This window comes from Schistocerca cancellata, chromosome 1 (genome assembly GCF_023864275.1).
Source record: "Schistocerca cancellata isolate TAMUIC-IGC-003103 chromosome 1, iqSchCanc2.1, whole genome shotgun sequence".
Taxonomy (NCBI): domain Eukaryota; kingdom Metazoa; phylum Arthropoda; class Insecta; order Orthoptera; family Acrididae; genus Schistocerca; species Schistocerca cancellata.
The window spans coordinates 689,494,429-689,517,546 of record NC_064626.1 but is presented as its reverse complement, the minus strand read 5'-3'; the positions used below and the strand labels follow the sequence as shown (position 1 = coordinate 689,517,546).

Below are 23,118 nucleotides of genomic sequence, written 5' to 3'. Positions count from 1 at the left end.
CGCATTGACGGCACTCTGAACAGTTGACGTTACATTTCAGATGTGTTACGACCCGTGGCTCTACCCTTCATTCGATCTCTGACAAACCCTACATTTCAGCAGGATAATGCACGACCACATGTTGCAGGTCCTTTACGGGCCTTTCTGGATACAGAAAATGTTCAACTGCTGCCCTGGACAGCACATTCTCCAGATCTCTCACCTCTTGAAAACGTCTGGTCAATGGTGGTCGAGCAACTGGCTCATCACAATACGTGAGTCACGACTCTTGATGAACTGTGATATCGTGTTGAAGCTGCATGGGCAGCTGTACCTGTACACGCCATCCAAGCTCTGTTTGACTCAATGCCCAGGCGTATCAAGGCCGTTATTACAGCCAGAGGTGGTTGTTCTTGGTACTGATTTCTCAGGATCTATGCACCCAAATTGTGTGAAAATGTAATCGCATGTCAGTTCTAGTATAATATATTTGTCCAATGAATACCTGTTTATCATCTGCATTTCCTCTTGGTGTAGCAATTTTAATGGCCAGTAGTGTATATAAATTAATCAGTTACAGCAGACGTGTGTGAGAAGTGTGTCAGCTTGTGTGTGTGTGTGTGTGTGTGTGTGTGTGAGAGAGAGAGAGAGAGAGAGAGAGAGAGAGAGAGAGAATCCCCCCCCCCCCCCTTCTGCAATTTGAAGCTGGTTTGGATGTTGAAGGATCTTTGAGCATGTCCACATCGAAGCTGCTATCAGTGACCGTGACGCTATTGTAGCAACACAATGATTACTGAAGTACAAAGGAAAACTAGAACAAGTATCATATCTCAGTGAGAAACTTGAAACTTTCAGCACAGGGCAGTAGCATGTAGAGGAGCTATGGCTCAGGTTTAAAAGAATAGTTGATCATGCACTGAATAGATATGTACCCAGTAGAACAGTTCATAGTGGGAGGGCTTCTCTGTGGTTTACTGTCACTATAAAGACACTTCTAAAGAAACAGAAACTCTTGGCATAACAGGTGCAAAAGAAAGCATAGGACCATAGATTGAGAGGTGTGGAATGAAGCGCATTTGGCTGTCAAGAGAGCAATGCATGAAGACTTCTGTTCCAAGGTAATCCTCATATCACTGAAAAGATGAGTGAAATCAGTATTAGTATCAGTGGTGTTGAGAAACAGCTAAAATCGTTAAAATTGAACGAAGCTCCAGAGCCCAGTGGAATGCCTGTCAGATTCTATATCGAATTTGTGGCCGGTTTAGCCACTTTTCTAAATATAATCTATTGTAGGTCCCTCGAACAAAAAACCATGCTCACTTTTTGGAAAAAGGCACAGGTGACACCTGTCTACAAGAAAGGTAGTAGAAGTGATCCACAAAACTACTGTGCAATATACTTGACATCAATTTGTTGTTGCTCTAAGGTTAAACATAATGAGGTATCTTGAATAGGATGACCTGTGCAAAGCCAACCAGCATGTATTCTGAAAATAAGTCGTGTGAAACCCTACTTGCACTTCTCTCACACGACATACTGAAAGCTTTGGATCAGGACAGCCAGGTAGATGCAGTATTTCTCGGTTTTAGAAAAGCATTTGACTCAGTACCACACCTACACTTATTGTCAGAAGTTTGATCACATGGGATTTCAAGTGAAACTTGCAACTCAATTGAAATTTTTATTTATTTATTTATTTATTTTTTTATAGGAAAGATGTAGCATGTTATCTTGGATGGAGAGACCTTGTCAGATGTAGGAGTAATGTCATGTGAGCCCAGGGAAGTGTGTTGGGACCATTGCTGTTCATGTTGTATATTAGTGACCTTGCAGACAATATTAATAGGAAACTCAGATTTTTTGCAAGTGATGCAGTTACCTTTAATGAATTTATGTCTAAGAAAAGTTGCATAGATGGTCTGTCAGATCTTGATAAAATTTCAAAGTGGTGCAGAGATAGACAAATTGCTTTAAATATTCAGAAATGTAAAATTTTGCACTTCACAAAATGGAAAAATGTAGTATCTTGTGACTGTAATATCAGTGAGTCAGGGTTAGAATCCTTCTGAATCTGCTTACTTTATTTGTGTCTTGGTTTTCCCTCTAAGATTTTTACTCCTAACACTTACCTCCAGTACTACATTGCTTATCTTTTGATGTCTCAGAACATGTCCTATCAAACGATTCATTCTTCTAAACAGGTTATGCCACAAATTTCTTTTCTCCCCAAGTCTGTTCAGTATCTCCTCATTAGTTATACAGTCTACCCATACAATCTTCAGCATTCGTGTGTAGCACCACATTTCAGAAGTTTCTATTCTCTTTTTGTCTAAACTGTTCATCGACCATGTTTCACTTCCATATATGGCCATATTCCATACAAATACTTTTAGAAATGACTTCCTAACACAACTCAGTCTGTAGCGCAATAGTTGCTTGCTGTACAGCCAGCTACATAGCTCTTTAATGCAGCAGCATCTTTTGGTGACCCATCAGGAAAGCATCATGTTACGTACCAAGGATTTTGTCTGCTTTTATAATTTACTTCTTCAGTTAGTCTTGCTAGGATGTGTGCATGCTGTTTGTGGATGCAAGAGGAGTTGGCTATACTTTTGGCTATGGTCAGTCATCTTCAGGCTGCTGTCTCATGGTGTAGTGGTGGCGGAGAATCTGGCTTGTCACGTGGGACACCTCAGAGATAGCTTGTTTTGTCCATGGGCTGCGCTTCTGAGACACATTCTAGTGTACTTGCTGCACTGGATCCGCCCTCAAAGCAAGTTGAGTGGCAGGTGGTAAGATGCTTGCGGTGCTCAAGATGAAGTGCCAGTGTGGAGACTGGTCACCTGGCCTCGCTTATTCGCCCTGTGAGTGGACAGGTCGCCACTCCTTCTGTGGGGTTCAAACAGACACTCAGGTGAAGGGGTTACTAATTGTCTGGAGCTCCAAAGTTAGACACATTATTGCAGCATTTCTCCCGGAGTTGATCGGGTCCTTTGGGTTGGAGCTGAGTGGAGGGTCTCAACCAAAAGCTTCATCTGCTCTGTGATGGTTTTGGCTGGAGATTTCTAGATCAGCGTTATCATATGAGGACTTTTAGAACTCCTCTTGATAGGTCAGTGGTGCACTACACAAAGGAAGCAGCTACTCGGATAGCAGTATGTGTGGATTGCACATGAGAGCTTTTTAGGCTAAATGGTAGTTTGAGGTGCTCTGATGAACACTCACTAGTCGATATGCAGCAAGGGAAGTCAGATGGCTTTCAGAGTAAAGACGCTTTTTGACTGTCAAAATTTTATCAGTAAACTGTCGAAGTCCTTGTAATAAAGTTCACAAATTTACTGCCCTTCAGGTAAGTTGTCATGCTCAAATTATTCTTGGGACCGAGAGCTGGCTGAAACCCAAAGTGAAAAGCTCTGAGATATTTAGTAAGTCATGGAGCATTTTGCACAGAGCACAACTTAATCATAGCTAACACTTGGTTTAAGAATCATGATAGAAGGTTGTATACATGGAAGAACCCTGGAGATACTAAAAGGTATCAGATAGATTATATAATGGGAAGACAGAGATTTAGGAACCAGGTTTTAAATTGTAAGACATTTCCAGGGGCAGATGTGGACTCTGATCACAATCTATTGGTTATGACCTGTAGATTAAAACTGAAGAAACTGCGAAAAGGTGGGAATTTAAGGAGATGGGACCTGGATAAACTGAAAGAACCAGAGGTTGTACAGAGTTTCAGGGAGAGCATAAGGGAACAATTGACAGGAATGGGGGAAAGAAATACAGTAGAAGAAGAATGGGTAGCTTTAAGGGATGAAGTAGTGAAGGCAGCAGAGGATCAAGTAGGTAAAAAGACGAGGGCTAGTAGAAATCCTTGGGTAACAGAAGAAATATTGAATTTAATTGATGAAAGGAGAAAATATAAAAATGCAGTAAATGAAGCAGGCAAAAAGGAATACAAACGTCTCAAAAATGAGATCGACAGGAAGTGCAAAATGGCTAAGCAGGGATGGCTAGAGGACAAATGTAAGGATGTAGAGGCTTATCTCACTAGGGGTAAGATAGATACTGCCTACAGGAAAATTAAAGAGACCTTTGGAGAAAAGAGAACTACTTGCATGAACATAAAGAGCTCAGATGGAAACCCAGTTCTAAACAAAGAAGGGAAAGCAGAAAGGTGGAAGGAGTATATAGAGGGTCTATACAAGGGCGATGTACTTGAGGGCAATATTATGGAAATGGAAGAGGATGTAGAGGAAGATGAAATGGGAGATGCGATACTGCATGAAGAGTTTGACAGAGCACTGAAAGACCTGAGTCGAAACAAGGCCCCCGGAGTAGACAACACTCCATTGGAACTACTGATGGCCTTGGGAGAGCCAGTCCTGACAAAACTGTACCATCTGGTGAGCAAGATGTATGAAACAGGCGAAATACCCTCAGACTTCAAGAAGAATATAATAATTCCAATCCCAAAGAAAGCAGGTGTTGACAGATGTGAGAATTACCGAACAATCAGTTTAATAAGCCACAGCTGCAAAATACTAACACGAATTCTTTACAGACGAATGGAAAAACTAGTAGAAGCCGACCTCGGGGAAGATCAGTTTGGATTCCGTAGAAATACTGGAACACGTGAGGCAATACTGACCTTACGACTTATCTTAGAAGAAAGATTAAGGAAAGGCAAACCTACATTTCTAGCATTTGTAGACTTAGAGAAAGCTTTTGACAATGTTGACTGGAATACTCTCTTTCAGATTCTAAAGGTGGCAGGGGTAAAATACAGGGAGCGAAAGGCTATTTACTATTTGTACAGAAACCAGATGGCAGTTATAAGAGTCGAGGGGCATGAAAGGGAAGCAGTGGTTGGGAAGGTTGTAAGACAGGGTTGTAGCCTCTCCCCGAAGTTATTCAATCTGTATATTGAGCAAGCAGTAAAGGAAACAAAAGATAAATTCGGAGTGGGTATTAAAATCCATGGAGAAGAAATAAAAACTTTGAGGTTCGCCGATGACATTGTAATTCTGTCGGAGACAGCAAAGGACTTGGAAGAGCAGTTGAACGGAATGGATGGTGTCTTGAAGGGAGGATATAAGATGAACATCAACAAAAACAAAATGAGGATAATGGAATGTAGTCGAATTAAGTCGGGTGATGTTGAGGGTATTAGATTAGGAAATGAGACACTTAAAGTAGTAAAGGAGTTTTGCTATTTGGGGAGCAAAATAACTGATGATGGCCGAAGTAGAGAGGATATAAAATGTAGACTGGCAATGGCAAGGAAAGCGTTACTGAAGAAGAGAAATTTGTTAACATCAAGTATAGATTTAAGTGTCAGGAAGTCATTTCTGAAAGTATTTGTATGGAGTGTAGCTATGTATGGAAGTGAAACATGGACGGTAAATAGTTTGGACAAGAAGAGAATAGAAGCTTTCGAAATGTGGTGCTACAGAAGAATGCTGAAGATTAGATGGGTAGATCACATAACTAATGAGGAGGTACTGAATATGATTGGGCAGGAGTTTGTGGCACAACTTGACCAGAAGAAGGGATCGGTTGGTAGGACATATTCTGAGGCATCAAGGGATCACCAATTTAGTATTGGAGGGCAGCGTGGAGGGTAAAAATCGTAGGGGGAGACCAAGAGATGAATACACTAAGCAGATTCAGAAGGATGTAGGTTGCAGTAGATACTGGGAGATGAAGAAGCTTGCACAGGATAGAGTAGCATGGAGAGCTGCATCAAACCAGTCTCAGGACTGAAGACCACAACAACAACAACATGGAGCATTTATTGTAAAGTCAGATTAGAGGCCATAAGAGGGGAGTGTTTGTTGCAGTTGACATAAATATTGACTGTATTGAAGTCGAAGTTGAGTGTGACAGTGAAGTTATGTGATCGTGTATTACAAGTATAGGTGAAACCAAGTTAATTGATGGAAGTGTTTACCAACAACCTGTTTTCCCTGTGACAGTTTTAAGAGTCTTTCAAAGAAAGTCTACTGGTAGTAGCGCATAAACATCCAGATCATGCAACACTAGTTGGTGGTGACTTTAACTTACCGAGTATGGACTGATATGTCTATGGATTCATTGTGGGGGAGGGGATACAAACAGTCAGTCGTGTGAAATACTTTTGAACATTTTCTGAAAACTGTTTTGAGCAGCTACCTTGGCAGCACACTAGCAATGGAAATATCTTAGACCTTGTAGCTACAATTAGGCCTTTTGACAATGTCAGTGTAGAAACAGGGATTAGCGACCATGATGTCATTGTGTCATTATAGCAATTACAGTTATGAATGTTAATAAATTAGTCAAAAAGGTTAGGAAAGTATTTCTGCTAGATAGACAAGATAATCAGTTGTTGGCATCTCACTTACACAGTGAACTGACATCACTTACTTCCAGTAAGATGAATGCAGAGGAATTATTGGCAAAGTTTAATCAGGTTGTAAATCATAGTCTGGAGAATTATGTACCTAGTAAGTGGATAAAGGATGGAAAAGACCCACCATGGTTTAATAATGAAATTCGGAAGATGTTGAGGAAGCAGATACTGTTTCACTCTCGGTTCAAAAGAGAACACACAAATGGCAACAAACAAAGGTTAGTAGAGATTTGTGTGTCTTTGAAAAGATCTACACGTGAAGCACACATCATCTACCACTGTCATACCTTCGCAAAATATCTGCCAGACAACCCGAGAAAATTCTGGTCCTATGTAAGATCACTAAGCTGGTCTAAGGCTGCCCCTCAGTCCCTTGTTGACCAATCTGGTGTGGCAGTTGAAGATAGCAAAACAAAAGCCAAAGTTTTAAATTTTACTTGCAAGAAATAGTTCACACAGTTGAATCATTCAAACATACTGCCATTTGACCATTGAACAGACTCCCGTACGGATGCCACAGTAATAAGCATCCCTGGGATAGAGAAACAACTGAAAGATTTGAAAGCAAATAAATCACCAGGTCTGAATGGAATTCCAATTCTTTTTTATACAGAGTGCTCTACGGTATTGGTCTCTTACGTAGCCTGCATTTATTGCGAATCTCTTGCCCAGCCCAAAGTCCCAAGCAACTGGAAAAAAGTGACGTAAAAGAATGGACATGCAAAATTCCAGATCAACGATATCCCTAATTTCGGTTTGCTGCAGAATCCTTGAACTTATTACGGATACTGAGACGCTTATGTCCATTAATCAGCATTGTTTTAGAAAGCCTTGCTTGTCCAAAAGTCAGCATGCCCTTTTGTCACATCATATGTTGTGAACTATGGATGAAGGGCAATAGGCAGATGCCAGATTTCTAGATTTCTGTAAGACGTTTGACATGGTGTTCCATTGCAGGTTGTTAACAAAGGTATGAGCATATGGAATAAGTTCACAGATACGTGAGTGGCTCAGAGACTTCTTAAGTAATAGGACCCAATATGTTGTCCTCGATAGTGAATATTCATCAGAGAAAAGAGGATCGTCAGGAGTGCCCCAAGGAAGTGTGATAGGACCACTGTTGTTCTCGTTAAATGTAAATGATTTGGCAGACAGGATGGGCAGCAGTCTGTGGTTGTTTGCTGATGATACTCTGGTGTACAGTAAGGTATAGGGGGATGATTGACTGTAGGAAGATAGAAGACGATTTGGACAAAATTTCTAGCTGGTGTGATGTCTGGCAGCTAGCTCTAAATGTGGAAAATGTAAGTTCGTGCAAGAACAAACCGGTTATGTTAGGTTACAGTATTATCAGTCAAGCCGTTTAAATATCTGGGCATAATGTTGCGAAGTGGTATGAAATGGAGTGAGCGAGAACTGTTGTAGGGAAGGCGAATTGTCAACTTCAGTTTACTGGGAGAATTTTAGAAAAGAGTGGTTCACTTATAAAGGAGACCACATGTAGGGTGCTGGTTGAACCTATTCTTGAGTACTACTTGAGTGTTTGGGATCTGAACCAGGTCGAGTTGAAAGACATTGAAGCAATTCAGAGGCAGGCTGCTAGATTTGTTACCAGTAGGTTCAAACAACACATAAAGGTTATGGAGATGCTTTGGGAACTTAAATGGGAACCTCCGGAGGGAAAAAGATGTTCTTTTCAAGAAACATTGTTGAGAAAACTTAGGGAAACAGCATTTGAAAGTTGCTGCCAAATGATTTTACTGCTGCCAACATACATTGTGCATAAGGACCATGAAGATAAGATACAAGAAATTAGGGCTCATACGAAGGCGTGTAGACAGTTGTTTTTCCCTCACTCTATTTATGAGTGGATCAGGAAAGGAAATGACTAGCAGTGGTACAGGGTACACTCTGTCATGTACCATATGGTAGCTTGGAGAATATCTATGTAGATGCAGAAATCTGTATTTGATGTTAACACATTTCTTTTCTTCAGAAATGCTTTTGTTGCCATTACCAGTTTACATTCTGTATCCCCTCCGTTTAACCATAATCTGTTATTCTGCTGTCCAAATAACAAGTCATCTGCTGCTCTAATTGTCCCATTTCCTAATCTTAATTCCCTCAGCATCACCTGATTCAGTTCAACTACATTCCGTTAGCTATATTTTGCTGTTGTAGATGTTCATCTTTTATGCTCCTTTCAAGACACTGTCCATTCCATTCAACTGCATTTCCAAGTCCTCTGCTGTCTGTGACATATTATTCTTATAATATTTAGCTGGTAATATTTTAATGTTACTCTTTTTGTTATTTTCTTGACCATAGAATGATGTATATGGCAGGAGACGTTTTGAGTATAGTTACTCCCCTTAACAATCAATTTTGTGCAGTGTGTGTTCATTAGTTGAGTTACATAAATTCTTAATAATATCTGTAAATTAACCTTTTATAGAATTTGTTTGTATATGCTCCATTCAGTTATTTCAATGCAGTTAAATTTGCAGAGTACCTCATACTATGTGAACTCACTATGTAGCTTCATGTTTTGTTATATTTTGTTGAGAAAAAAACTTATTTATTCTCAATAAAGATCAGGGGCTGACAAAAAGCAGTGAGTTTGGTTTTCAAATACTTAGATTTATTCTGAATCTGGAGGCACTGTTTACACAAGAAGTCACTTGACCAAGGAGCTTCTAAAAACACCTAAGAGTAAAAGTGCAAATGTTCTGACTCAAAATAAAAAGCAGATAAACAAAACATTATGCTCACATATGATGTTGATTAATAATTTAACACACAACTTTTTTAAATACGTTAATAAAAAGAATTTACTTTTAACATGTTATTTTCGTTCTGTGATTCACTTCACATATCATTACTCTTGCATAAAGTTCTCATATCCTATTGTGTTACCAGTCCGCGTCATAGATGAGCAGTTTGTACTGTTTGTGTAAACTTCATGGTTCATGAGCTTTTGTGTGGCTGGCAGAGACTAAACTATTTGATTTTTAATTAAATGTTCTGTTTGACTCATTGAATTTTTGTAATGCAGGAACCTTTGTATATCAACTTCTCACACTGCACTTTTATAAAAACTAATTTATCAAGTAAAATAACTGCATAAAATAAATACGGAGCTAAAGCATTGTTTATTTAAACAACAATGAAATAAGAGTTTTCATACTTTCTCGGTGGATCTGTTGCAAATACGTTTCTCGGATTTGCCGACAGACCATATTGTGTAACTCACACAATATCTCATCAATGCAACTATTTGACATCATTAGGTGGTGGTACCTACTGCTGTCTCTGCTGCAAGGCATGACTGACGATAATCGCATGACGTCGTCGAAAGTTATCATGCCGGGAGCAGGCAACATGTGTGTGCGGGAAGACGCTCGTTGTTGGTGGAAAACGGTGCTGCAGATGCCCCCTGCTGGGAGCCGCAAAAAGGCCATCTCCACTTGAGCTATGCCAATGACCACACTGCTGGATGCTCCTGTGGTTAAAGGCTGAATTAAATCTCAGTAGCGCATTGCGTCACGCGATTAATCGGATATTCTTGGTTTCCCCATTTTTCATTTAATGGCAGCCAGTGCTAGATTCTAGGCAGTGCTTAGTTGAAAACCTGCATCCCTGTTGGTAAAATTGTCCGCCGTACAGATATGTATGGCCTCCTTAACAACACAGACCCAGAAAGATAACTCTGGGGATAAAATTTCAGTTTTCGTAAAACATACGAAGTCCCACATCCAGGTAGTGCTCCGCTACTGCAGATTTAACAGGTAGCCCCAGGCCTGTATGATGATGGTGTTTGACTCAATGTTTCACCCAATTTAAGATTTTCCACATTGGCATAGGATTTTATACACACCAAGTTTCCTAAGGCCAAGGTCGTCTTTGACTGAGCACAATAAATTCCACAATTTCGCTGGCAGCCAAAGAACTCACTTGATACCCTGCCTTTGTGAGGATTCTTTATATTTTTGAAAACATGCTGCCAAAATAGGGCAAGAAAGCTGTTGCAGTTAGTGCCTCTGCATCTTTACCTACATCTCGGCTTAGAACGGAATGCATGGCATATCTGCCTATTGGAATAGCCATTCTGTTGGAATATCATTCTTAGGTGCTGTAGCTCACCAGGTAGACTGTCGGCATCTGAGACCACATGTGCTCTTTGCACCAAAGAGCATAAGACTGTACCATGTTGTGCAGGGTGCTGACAATTTGTGGCCTGCAAATGTAGTTCTGTATGAGTTGATTTCCGATAGATGCTATGTCCCAGTGTATCATCAACTTTTCTTCTGACAATGGTGTCCATGAATGGTAAAATGGCATCCATAGAAAGAATCCTCAGAAGGCACAAAATCAAGTGTGTTCTTCAGCCACCAACAAAATTGAGGAATTTATTGTGCTCAGTCAAAGACGATCTTGGCCTTAGGAAATGTGGAAAATCTTATATTGGGCAGACATGTTGAACTGTGTAAGAACATTGCGTTGAGCACCATCGTCATAAACGCCTGAGGCAACCTGATAAATCTGCAGTAGCGGAGCATTGCCTGGACGTGGGACTTGGTTTGTTTTACAAAAACAATGTAATTTTATCCCCAGCATCATCTTTATGGGACTGTGTTGTTAAGGAGGCCATACATATACATACGACGGACGAACTTATCAACAGGGATTCAGGTTTTCAGTTAAGCGCCACCTGGAATCCAGCACTGGCTGCCATTAAATCAAAATGGGGAAAACAAGAACTTCAGATTCATTGTGCGATGCAATGCACTACTGAGATTTAATTCAGTCTTTAACCACAGGTGTGTCCGGCAGCACAGTCATTGCCCATAGCGCACCAGGAGTACCACTTTCCTCTAACTACAAGCGTCTTCCCGTGCATGCGTATTGCCTACTACTGTCATGATAAATTTAGATGCTGTTGCGCGATTATCGCCAGTCGCGCCTTGCAGCAGTGACGGCAGCAGCTACCACCACCTGATGATGTCGAGCAGTTGCATCGATGAAATATTGTGTGAGTTACACAATATGATCCGGCAGAAAACCTGAGAGGTGTATTTGCAACAATGAAATAAAGGTTCGTTGTGTCACGGGCAGGTGTTACCCCACAGTAATGAGATTCTTAAAGGACTAAACAACTCAGCTGCGTCAGATCCCAGCTAATCTCTTATTTGATTACTAATTATCTCTTGGACAACTGTGTCCATACGGGATTGTGCTGATAGCTCGTAATCTGGGTCATTTTCTTGTACGGACTGTAAATTTTTTTCTAACCGTGCCCGCTGTTTATTTTATATTGCTGCTGGTCCCTTGTATGCATGACAGCACGATCAAGCAATAATGAAGGAATGAGTATGGGCTCACACTTGTGAAACAACAATGGAATGGTGCAAATTAATTTTATTTGTGGTTGACACACTTTTTACGTAGGTGCACCCACTTGAGGCTTAAAAATACCAGGCAGAAAATTTAGTTTAGAAAACTTAAACTAATAAAATTTCTGGTATGCAACTTTAGGAGGCAAAATTCCCAATGCTGTTAATTTAAATACTTACAGTAGAAAAAAATGATTCTCCCTTTTGGAACATTTTACTTCTTTATGGAGGAAGGGATTCATTAGGGACTTGGAAGCTGGTGGTTAGATCGCTCTGAAACCAAGTTAAGAGTGTCTCACCAGTTATGAGGACGAGAGGGGATATATCTGAGTAATCTTTCACTGATTTGTAGAGTGAACATGTAAACTTCAAAAGTAAGGATTAATATTTTCTATTTTTAAATGTTTATTTGCAGTACTGGAAGATTGCACTTTCTAGACAGTATTTGCCAGCCATTCTCTCTCTTCGTAATTTTAACAGTGTTAATTAAAATCCAGTTGGACCTGCTGTTTTAATACTAAATTGCCTTAACTAATTTTGCTTTTGATGAAAAGGGATGAAGGTGTCAGCCCCTAGGAGAATGCAGATAAAAATGTGATTTTACATTTTTGTATTGTTTTTTTTTTCCCCCCACAATATTAATCCAAAACTCTGAAAACTGAATCATTTACAGATGGGAGCTCAAGTATTTACCACTAGGAAAATAATTCAGTTGCTAACTGTGCTTAAAGAGTGATTATTCATTAAACTTTAAACATATTACTGATAAATAAAATTCCATTCCAAGCCTTGATACACATTCCTTTAGTATTATTCTTCAGATTTCAATGTACCTCGCAGAGAAAATACATGACGTACATATCCAACTTAAACTCTGAAATTTTTCTATTAAAATATAAAAGAGTCTGTAACAGCATTTTGAATTACTTCATGCTGAAAATACTAATTTTATCAGCTATAATCATGTCCATTTTTCAAAATATTCCATCGGAGCAAATAGTTCTATAATTTTGGGTTCATCTTCTTCTGGCCCAGAAAGATAGGCATTTACATCATTATTTAAAATTTTACCAGCACATTTGTGTTTGGTACGTCTTAAAGGGTAACGCATGCAAGAAAGACCCATATTATAAGTGAAAGCCTAGCTTGTCTTGCAGGTAAACTATATGTATATTAATTAAACCTTAACTTTTCCTGTTTGCATGTTTGCACTATTTAACATTGATGTTGCTATTGGCTGACTATATCACATGTGCTATGCTTTGAATATCTGCTGTCAGGCTGGTGAGATCATGTGATGTAAGGTATGTTTGGCTGACAAAAGTGCATCACAATCTTGATTTCAAAGCTTCGGAAACTAATGTGCTGGGGTTTGTGGAATTTGTATTTATACTTTTGTAATATGAAAAACGTGCAGTGTACTGTTGCTACGCATCAAAAATGTTTCCAAATTCCTTTATTTATTTATTTTGGGCTGGGTTCATTTCCTAAAGTGCCACGAACTTCTGTGCCAGTGTATAAATCCTTTACCATTCAAAAGATTTGACAGGTTTTACAATTCCTGGGGAAAGTATACAGTCACTTAATACAGAAAATGTGTGTTTTCACTAGGGAAAACTGTGTGTTTTCACCAGGGAAAACTGTGTTTTCACCAGGGAAAACTGTGTGCTTTCACCAGGGAAAACTGTGTGCTTTCACCAGGGAAAACTGTGTGCTTTCACCAGGGAAAACTGTGTGCTTTCACCAGGGAAAACTGTGTGCTTTCACCAGGGAAAACTGTGTGCTTTCACCAGGGAAAACTGTGTGCTTTCACTAGGGAAAAATGTGTGTTTTCACCTGGGAGGTTGTGTAGTTTTAACCGGGAAATCTGGAAAGAATCTAGGATTCCCCCCCCCCCCCCCCTCTTGGTCCGCGTATACCCCTGTATTTAACCCATTACTGGCCAAAACTCCATCGGATCATTTTTTGCAAACTTTTATACATAAATATGTTACATTGAGTGATTAATTGAATAAAAAGTTGTTTCGAAAATTTTCAGTTTGTTAGAACTAAAACTACAGACTGTCCCATTTTTGGGACATTGGCCAAATGCGCTATCCAAATTCACAACCTTATTCTCCATGCATAATATTGTAAGAAACAACACAGACAGTAAATAAAGAATGTTTTAATATTATTGAATGTCTATTCAGTATGAAATGAAGCAAAACACTTGCGTGTACACCAACATTGCACCTATCACAGATTTTTGTTGTTTTTTCCTTGCAGTAAGCACATCTCTTCTGTGTTTTACTTGGCACAATGAAATGATTTCCTGGATCTAGTCGTACATCTGTGCTCACCTGTCCTCCCATCAATTTGCTTCCTTGTGGTCCTCTGCATTTTGGTACTGATCCTGTTTTCTTTGATAGGTAAAACATCACTATTCTCCGTGGGACATCCAAAAGCGAGAGCTTCTCATTAGAGTCGGCAATTTGGTATGCACGCCATGTGTTTACTCCGCAGATATCTATCATCTGTGTGAATAATGGCCACCACCATTTCTTTGACCTGATCCTCGTCCTATAAAGTGATATCTGCTTGCCAGTAGATCTACACCACCCATATGGGCATTGTATTCTCCAATAAGATATGGCATTGTAACAGAGATTTCCTTTTTCTTTGCCTGTGAGTATCTTTTAGTAGAACTCAGAGGAGTAATAGTACTGCAATTTGTCGCTACATACTGGTTTGCTCCACTTCACAACCAGAACTTTGTTCTCTTTGTCAAACATGTAGTCATAGAAACCTCGTTCCTTTTCTTTTGCCATTCTTTTCGAGTCAATCAAAGGACATGCATTAGTTCGGATCTCTCTTATTGTTCCTGTAGCTTTCATTTTACTCTTTCCGAGTGTGATCAGTGTGTCAACACTGGTGAAAAAGTTGTCAAAGAAAAGCTTATAATTCGGATACTCTGATTCTGGAATCATGCTGGTTAGTTCATTTATTACCCTTGCACCTACTGGCTCCTGGTTGTTGTCAGTCTTGCCACAGTATGGCGAAAAATTATAAAGAAAGCCATTGGAACTTGTATGACACCAAATTTTATATCAAAATTTGATAGGCTTTCCCCTCAGAAACATTTTAACTGAATGTTTGCCATAATAATGTACCATCATATCGTCAGTTGAGAGTTCTGAATGAAATACGCCACATTTACCAAATTCCTTTTTCAGCATTTCAAAGTACAACCTCAGTTTGTTCATCTTGTCGTTTCTGTCTATTTTGGAGTTGTCATTGAGATGAATGAATCTCTTTATTTCCCGAAACCTATTTCTTGACGTGGAGTTGAAGACTAAAGGAACACCGACTTCAGAAGCCTGTTCCCAGTACAAATTCTCATGGGGAAGCTTATGATAACCACTCAGAAGTAGTATGCAAATAAATGATTTTAGTTCTTCTTTGGTTAGCAGAAAATTTATTTTGTTATGTTGGCAAGCATGGATTTCACTTTGTTCAATAATAGTATCCATTAGTTTCTCAGAAAAAAATCCTCAAACACCTGGGGCACTGTCTTATTTGCTAGACATTCCACAACATAATGTTCGTTGCTCTTCCATGGTTCACTAGTGTTTGTGTACGTTGGTTGACATTTATACCATTTACATTTATATTTTTTTGTAGATAACGTACCATTTTCTGCTCCATCTCCTAACACTTTCCCTCTTTTGGCTTCTGGAGGTACAACTGTAGCATTAGCTTCATCTCGGCTGGTTATGAGCTCTAAAGTACCGGCTACATCTTGTACAACAGACTCATTGTTCAGTACATTTTTGTCAATGTCTTCTTCATCTGTTATTACATCTGCATCGGGTGGAATAATCGCCAGTTCTGCGTCATCATTTTCATCGTCCCTCTCTTGATGGTTCTCTAGTTCTGCTAGAATTTCTTCACGTGTAAGTCCACACGGCATGTTTTTATCCTGTTGGAATCGTAAAATTCGAATAGAATATGAAAAAAAAGCAGACATAAAGAACATAAAATGAAATTCTTCTCTGTATAGTACATCTATACAAGAATAGGGCACATCAACAATAAATGATAGTGTAACATGCCATTGTCCCATTATTGGGACGCATAAAATATATCGATATTGCACTTACTTGAAAAAACCTGAAGTATACTTAATTTTACACGGACATCCATATGTTCATAACAAACACTTCCAGACACCTAAATCACAGGTCATTGTTGTCCAGGAACTACCAGCAGACATACAGTGCTGCCAACTGCGAGAACAAAAAATCGGCAAGTTTATAATTTTCCTGACGTGAAGTACTTAGAAAAAGTTATTTATTTTACATTTACAGGCATTATAGCAGTTAGTTGAGCCTACAGGTGCAACAATAAAGGCTAGAAGCTCCATTGCTTACGTAGAAATAAGTAAAATATACGCGTCCCAAAAAAAGGGACAATGGCCAATAATGGGTTAATACAGGTCCCACATACTTGAGCCATATTCTAGAAAGGTTTGCACAAGTGATATATAAGCAGTTACCTTTGCAAACTGATTGCAATTCCTCAGTATTCTACTAACTAACAGAAATCTGCCAACTTCTTTACTCCCGTCTGAGCATATGTGATGATTCTGTTTCATATCCCTACAAAGCGCTACACCCCAGTACTTGTATGAGGTGACCAATACCAACTGCGACTCATTGATATTATAGTCATAGGATACTAAGGTTTTTTACATTTTCTGAAGAACACAATTTACATTTCTGAACATTTAAAGCAAGTTGCCAATCCTGAGAAGGATTTGAGTCACAGAAAGGCACAATGGAGGGGGGGAACTAGGAATGCTAAAAGTTTCTAGCATTCTGTTTCCTTGTGCTTGTCTTTGACTCAGTACCTACTGGTCATTACATTGATCATAGTTCGTCATATTAAAAATTCATGAGGAGGTATTACGGTTTTACATTATCCCGACTTTGATGTAGACATCTCAAAAAAGAAACATCTAGTTATTGATTTTATGGTATGACCTTTATTGTGGAGATGCGTAGTGTCCACAGGAGACATCAGTATACATATAAATGGACAAATGACAAGCTGTGTAATAACTATTAAATTTTATGGTAAGATTTGTAGTTTGGCTGGTACATTAATTTTCTGTATACAGTTTGTCATTCTCTTCTATAGCACACTTGGTGATAGTGAAAGAGGCCACCTTTGCTCCTTCTTAAGTGTAAAAAATGCAGATGTTTTAACTTTTTCATCTGGACCTTGAGTTTTGGAACTGTATATTTCTGAAAGCGGAACAGTAAATGTCACGTTGTGATAAATGAGGTCCTTGAAGAGCATATGCCAGGAAACAAAGAGATCACGAGATCAAATCCCATTCGAAACACGGAAATTTTTCAGTCTGTGTTCAAATTAGCCTTCATCTTTCATTGTTATGAAAATTCATCAGGAATGACAGTGGTTTAGATTCCATGCTAAACTGTACTGTCTGTTTACAAGAAGAAAAACAAATTCTATGGAGTGGGAGGGGGGGGGGGGGGGTGCTCCAGGAAGCCAGCTCTACCGACTGACTCCGAGCACACACGCTTCCGAGGAGTGACAGGCACAGGGTAGGGGAACAAGTCGTACTTGCTTCAAGCAGTGCTGGCTCTACAGTTGCGCTCAGATGTCAGTTTACACTCAAAGTGGTGTCGATTGTCTCATATATTGACCTCCGTATCAGCTGTCAGTTGCTATCTATTGCACCTCTAAAAAGTAAAAACATAGACAGGGATGTAACAAAACTGAACAGTATTAATGAAATGGAAATTAATAGTTTTATGTTGAGTGATGGTGCTTATTGCTACTACTCCCATATTAGTTCTCACAGACAGTTTGAAATTAAAAAGAGGGATTAGTAAAACTTAAATTGTGACAATAATTGATGTTGCTATTGTGGTTTTAGTCATGTAGTGGATGTGGGAAATTCTTTTTTGTTTGCCACTCATAAATGATTACCCACCAGGGTAAATGGTACCAGGGTGTCACAACTGCCTATATGGTTTCAAAAACAAGGGAAACAATGCCAAGAATTCCTTCAGTCAATGAAGGTGATTTCACACAACAAACAATATTATCACTTTAAAGTAATTCAGGCAAATGGGAAGGCAATTCCAAAGTACTGGCAAACTGAATAATTTGAATCAAGATGTACGTCTTTTTGCTGGCAGTTTATGTGATTTCGTAGAATTATCTTTGCAAAATTTCCAAACTCTTTTCACAGTGTTTAAACTTGCTTCTGCACATATCATTGTTCATCTCATCAGCTGAGGGACTGGATGGAGAAACTCTTTATTTTTGCTCTCCTGCTCCCAGCATTAATGGAATTACTAGCTATTTTTCTTGCTCCACCACACAAAGTAATACCACTTGCCCTACACTGATGGATAGAAAGTGTATCTGGCACTGCCCATGATGGGCCAGGAACTGTTGTGACACTTAGCAATAGACGTATTCATGAGTGGCACAACACTTATTTTGTAATTGCTGTAAGTAAGGTCCTAGATTAGATTGCTGAGGTGGGCAGCAGATGGACATGAGCGGGTCGAAGTCATCCAGCTTGGACTGTCTTCAGTTGATTCAGAACTGCTGGGGCCCACTCTCTTCTCTTTGTGAACCAACTTTAGGTCCCGAATGATGATGATGATGATGATGATGATGATGATGATGATGATGATGATGATGATGGTACGCCTTTTCTTTTTCACTGTTTGTAGATAGAATAGAATTTCATGTTCCTGTAATATACCAATTTGTGTAGGTTTTTGTAACGTAGGCTCAAACAGTGACCACAGATGATTGAACAGACTTACGGGGCATTACGCTGGTGCGCAGTTTCAGTACATGGTGGAGTTTCTGACATCACAGACAGCTCCTAGATATTGAAAGTCATCTTGGAAAGATATACAACCATAGCTGTTACTTGTGTTTAAAGTGAACAGTAATTATTTCACTTCATTTCTTCCAAGGAGAAATTTGGAATAGAAAGTTCTGAAAATCTGTTCTTTCTTGGTAGTGACTCTGTATATTCCTTGTTTTTGAGTCGTAGAATAATCTTATCTAAGCACCAGAAGGTGTAATGTTCCAGCATATTATATTGTTCTAATTGAACTATTCAATTTAAGAGATCTTTTATAAATAACAAAGTCAATATACAATGATCTTTGTCTTTTTACTGGCACTTTTTCATGATGATAATCACATCTGTGGTTGATCACCTAAAAATTTAACACACTTAATCACTTGTAGTCAATAAAAATTATTTCCTTGCTGCAGTGTCATTATGTAGATTTCTGATCAAGAACTTCACATGTGCCTTTATTAAACTTGACAAAAATTCGTTCACAGAGTGGCACGTGCTAGTCAGTCCAAATGCCATGCATCAGTTATGTACCAATCACCTATTATCAACTCACGTCTGTGACTTATCTCTCAATGAATCAACAGTTGCCTCCAATTATCTTTCAACAACCTCTCTGAATCTTACCCCTCAACAACTATCGCTTTAAAACTTACCGGTTATAACTACCACTCCTTAACTACCTTCAACTGAGAATGCCCTCATGTCTTCTTTCATCATTCTACATCTAGTATATGTTGAAGTGTATACTAATACTTCCTAAATTATTTAAAAATTCTTATTTAATGAAGTTTTAGTAAGCAACATTATATTAATATAACAAATGTCCTTATACCTGTCACAGATTCAAATATAAATTAATCTGGTTCTACTTTCTTAACAGATTTAAACAGTACTCATTATTACATTTTTATACAAATGCTGAAATCTTTAAATTAAAATAACATAATAATTATTGAATATTAGGTCAAAATCTCTCACATTTCTGTAATAAGGAATCTTAGTGCTTGAGATAAGTATTGATGAAATAAAAGTTCCTCAGTGAAACTAGCTACAGTGGAGTAATCAGTGAAACACAAATTACTCTCTGAATGATGAGAAATTGGCAAACATGGCTTTTGGGGTAGTTTTGATATTTACTCTGTAATTATTGTTCTAAATTGAATTGCTAAAAGGAAAGAAAAATTATCATTCGTTTACTCAAGTGGCAAGTGGAAATGATCCACTTTGCTACATTCCAAATTGAAAAACAGAAATTCTTAGAACTCCTTCTGTTCAGGAGTTTGATGTATTTTTTAAATAACTAAAGTTATTTTAGTCACTGTGGTGGTTTTTTTTAAGAAGTCATATGTCACTACCTACATCAAGTACATAATTCAATTGCTTCAGAAAACTATTACTTATATTTCAGTTTGATTGCTATTTTTGGATTTTATCTCTTCATGTTTTTAGCACTTTAAGCACACTCTAAAAGGTAGCTTTTAGATTTTTGTTGGATTTTCATAATAATGTATGCACTAATCTGAAGTATAGGTTTAAATAATATGTTTAGGAATTTTGCTACATTGTTTCACTATTTAAACTTATCACAGTTGAAATTGCAAAATGTTCTACAGATCATGTGAACGTTGTGTGTGTGTTTTTAATTGGATAGTAGCCTTACAAAAGTGCTTGCTCCCACTTCTAGCATCGAGTAAAAATTTTGTGTGTGTCACAGCTTATGCTTTATTATGAGTAAACTGACGCGTAACACAGCAAGTTAGTGGAAAGAAAATAGAAATGTCTGATATGCTTTGGAATCATGCTGATGCTTGGGTATTATGCAATATTTTGTAACATAATTTAAAATTGGATTGTAATGTGGGTAGAATTGAGAATCTTATGAATGCTAGTACCCGAGCTCACATGTGAGGCATATCTCTCTTGACTTGAACATAGCTTCATCTTTGAGTTGTACACTTGTTGTTTTGGTCCCTTCTTGTCGTGCTGTGCTACCTCATCCTTTCTTTTTATTCTCATGGAATTCTTTTCAGACTGACCCTGCTTGCACTCTTTTCATATCTTTCTCTGTAAAATAAACGAACTCTTTCTTTGTTACCTAAAGTCATGTTATGCTGTGTTCTATACATCATGGTGCACTCTGACAATATTTCACTAAATATATGTGTTTTCTTGTGTGTTCATTCTTGGCTTATATCACATGCTGTGTTAGTGTTGTTATTTGGGTGGCAGGGATGACAGGAGAGGAGCCGGGGGATACGGCCATGAGGGTGCTGGTGGTGGGTATGGTGGAAACTATGGTGGCTCTTGGGCACATGAAAGCTATAATTCACAACATTCTTATGGAAATCACTCCAGTAGTCAAAGGTAATAATTGGCATTGTTTCTTAAGATATTTTGTATTATTTAAGATCTGCTTCTGTTGGTTTATTGCTTAAGATTTAATTTAGCATGCAGTTTTCATTTTGTATTGTCATAACATACTTCTGGTGCTAATCATTTGAACTGTTGCTCAAAGTTTTAACTCATGCACTGCTTATAGGTTTATGATAAATGTATTTCCAAAAGTTGGGCTATAGACATTGTTGTGTCTCGTGTGTCTTAAGGTTGTGTACTTGTTATAATGCATTTTAATTGAATATCCCATACATTACATTCTGTGACAATGAATTTCATGTGTTTTTTATGTAGATTTTGTTAACTAGTGTTGCAACTAGAAATAAATATTCCTGTTGACAGTCATGTGTGACTTACAGACCAAGGTTGAAAAACTGGCGAAAAGGAAAGGAAGGGAAAAGAAAAGAAAAGAAAAGAAAAGAAAAAACCACTTGTTCCTTGAAAAGAAAATTGAGAACTCAACTTCATTATTGCTTTATATGTATTTAAATGAGCATCTGTAGAGTTAACTGAAGGTGATAATTGGTTTTATGTCTCTTCTTTGCAGGAACATTAATTTATGAGTGTGCTGCTGTATGCGTGCACAATCAGTACTGTAGTGTTCTTTCCTGTTTCCTTTGACCAAATGCGTGCATGCGCACGCGCGCTCGTGTGTGTGTGTGTGTGTGTGTGTGTGTGTGTGTGTGTAAATGATTCATGTGCTGCATCACTTGAAGGTATTTAGGAGAGGTTTCCTGTTAAATCAGATGTGCACACCTCATTGTATCAGTCTGTTTTAAGGATATATTTAGCTGATTTCTTGTAACTAGTTATTACATCATGAATGTTGTAACTACTTTTTAGAGTGGTTATACAGAAACAGTATTAGATTAAATTCTGTAATACAAAATCCCCTAAGAGCCAAAAAACTGTAGTAGTATTTCGAAGTAATATTTAGTTAAAATTTTACAAAGAGTAGATATTCGAAATAGAGTAACGCAAAGTAGTACAAAGGGAATCCAAGGAAGACATAAAAGAGGTGCGTTTTGTTTTGAATGTAACATATAAACCAATGTGCAGCTTTGTTAGGTCTCTTGAGTTTCTGTTTCCAGCGGTGACGAATGTGTTAGCAGTTCTTCCATGATAGTTGGAATTTTGGGATTAGAAGCCTAATTAAATTGCATTCTTACAACTGAATTAGACATTGGAGTGGTGGAGAATAGATTATTTTGGGATAAATTCAGAGACGGAGTCAATTAGAGGTGATTGGGTGATTCGGTGTATGCGAATGATTATAGAGTATTGGGACCGAAAATAGTTTGGACCTTATCACATTAGTACCTTTGCTGCTCATTGTCAAGGTGATTCCGTTAATAAACGAGAAGTGAAAAATATTGCCCGTTAAAAGACTAAACTTATGCTGAACAGACATTGAAAGGATTTGAACCCATAATTAATATCGTGTCATGAGAACTGAGAAGCTTAGACATTGTAAGGCCCAGAGACATATTTATAATTTATCGGACATTAACGGCAAAGGACAGTTTTATGGGAAAGCATATCTTTGGTGATAGGTACAGGAAAGAACGTAGTACTGACTGACTGTTATCATACCGAAACAATACACACTAGGATCAACTCTCCTTTCATTGATCCGCCAGTGCCATCTCTCATTAATTTAAGAACTTAATTGTGTCAGTAAAACAGAAATATGTGAGACATTCGCAGTGTTTACTAAACTCCATAATGAGCTAGTACATAGACAATAATATCTGTGAACATTCAAGGGTTATTGAAGGAAGCTGATAAACCTTTATACAAACAGATTTAATAGGATTCAATGAATGCATACAGACTGCTAAAGTAACTAAATCAGATTACTCAGGGAAACAAATTACTAAAAATAGACTGGAACTCAATTGATATCTTACTCTAGAGTAATAAAAATAAAAACGAAACTGTCTTTGGATCCGCCATGGTTGAAAGTGTATGAAATATCTCTGGAAAAATGTGTTCAATATTAAGCAGCTAGTTCGCACGACTAGATTCATAGTGTGATTCAGAGATGTTTT

The 23,118-nt window shown here is 38.2% G+C and overlaps 1 protein-coding gene across 1 annotated transcript in view; it reads left to right on the top strand.

The window, feature by feature from the left end:
- The window catches only part of LOC126184376 (serrate RNA effector molecule homolog), a 200,230-nt gene that overhangs the window by 40,529 nt on the left and 136,583 nt on the right, over positions 1–23,118 (top strand). Inside the window, exon 4 of the mRNA XM_049926764.1 lies at positions 20,903–21,037. Coding sequence (XP_049782721.1) covers positions 20,903–21,037 — 135 coding nt within the window. The remainder of the gene's footprint in view (positions 1–20,902; positions 21,038–23,118) is intronic.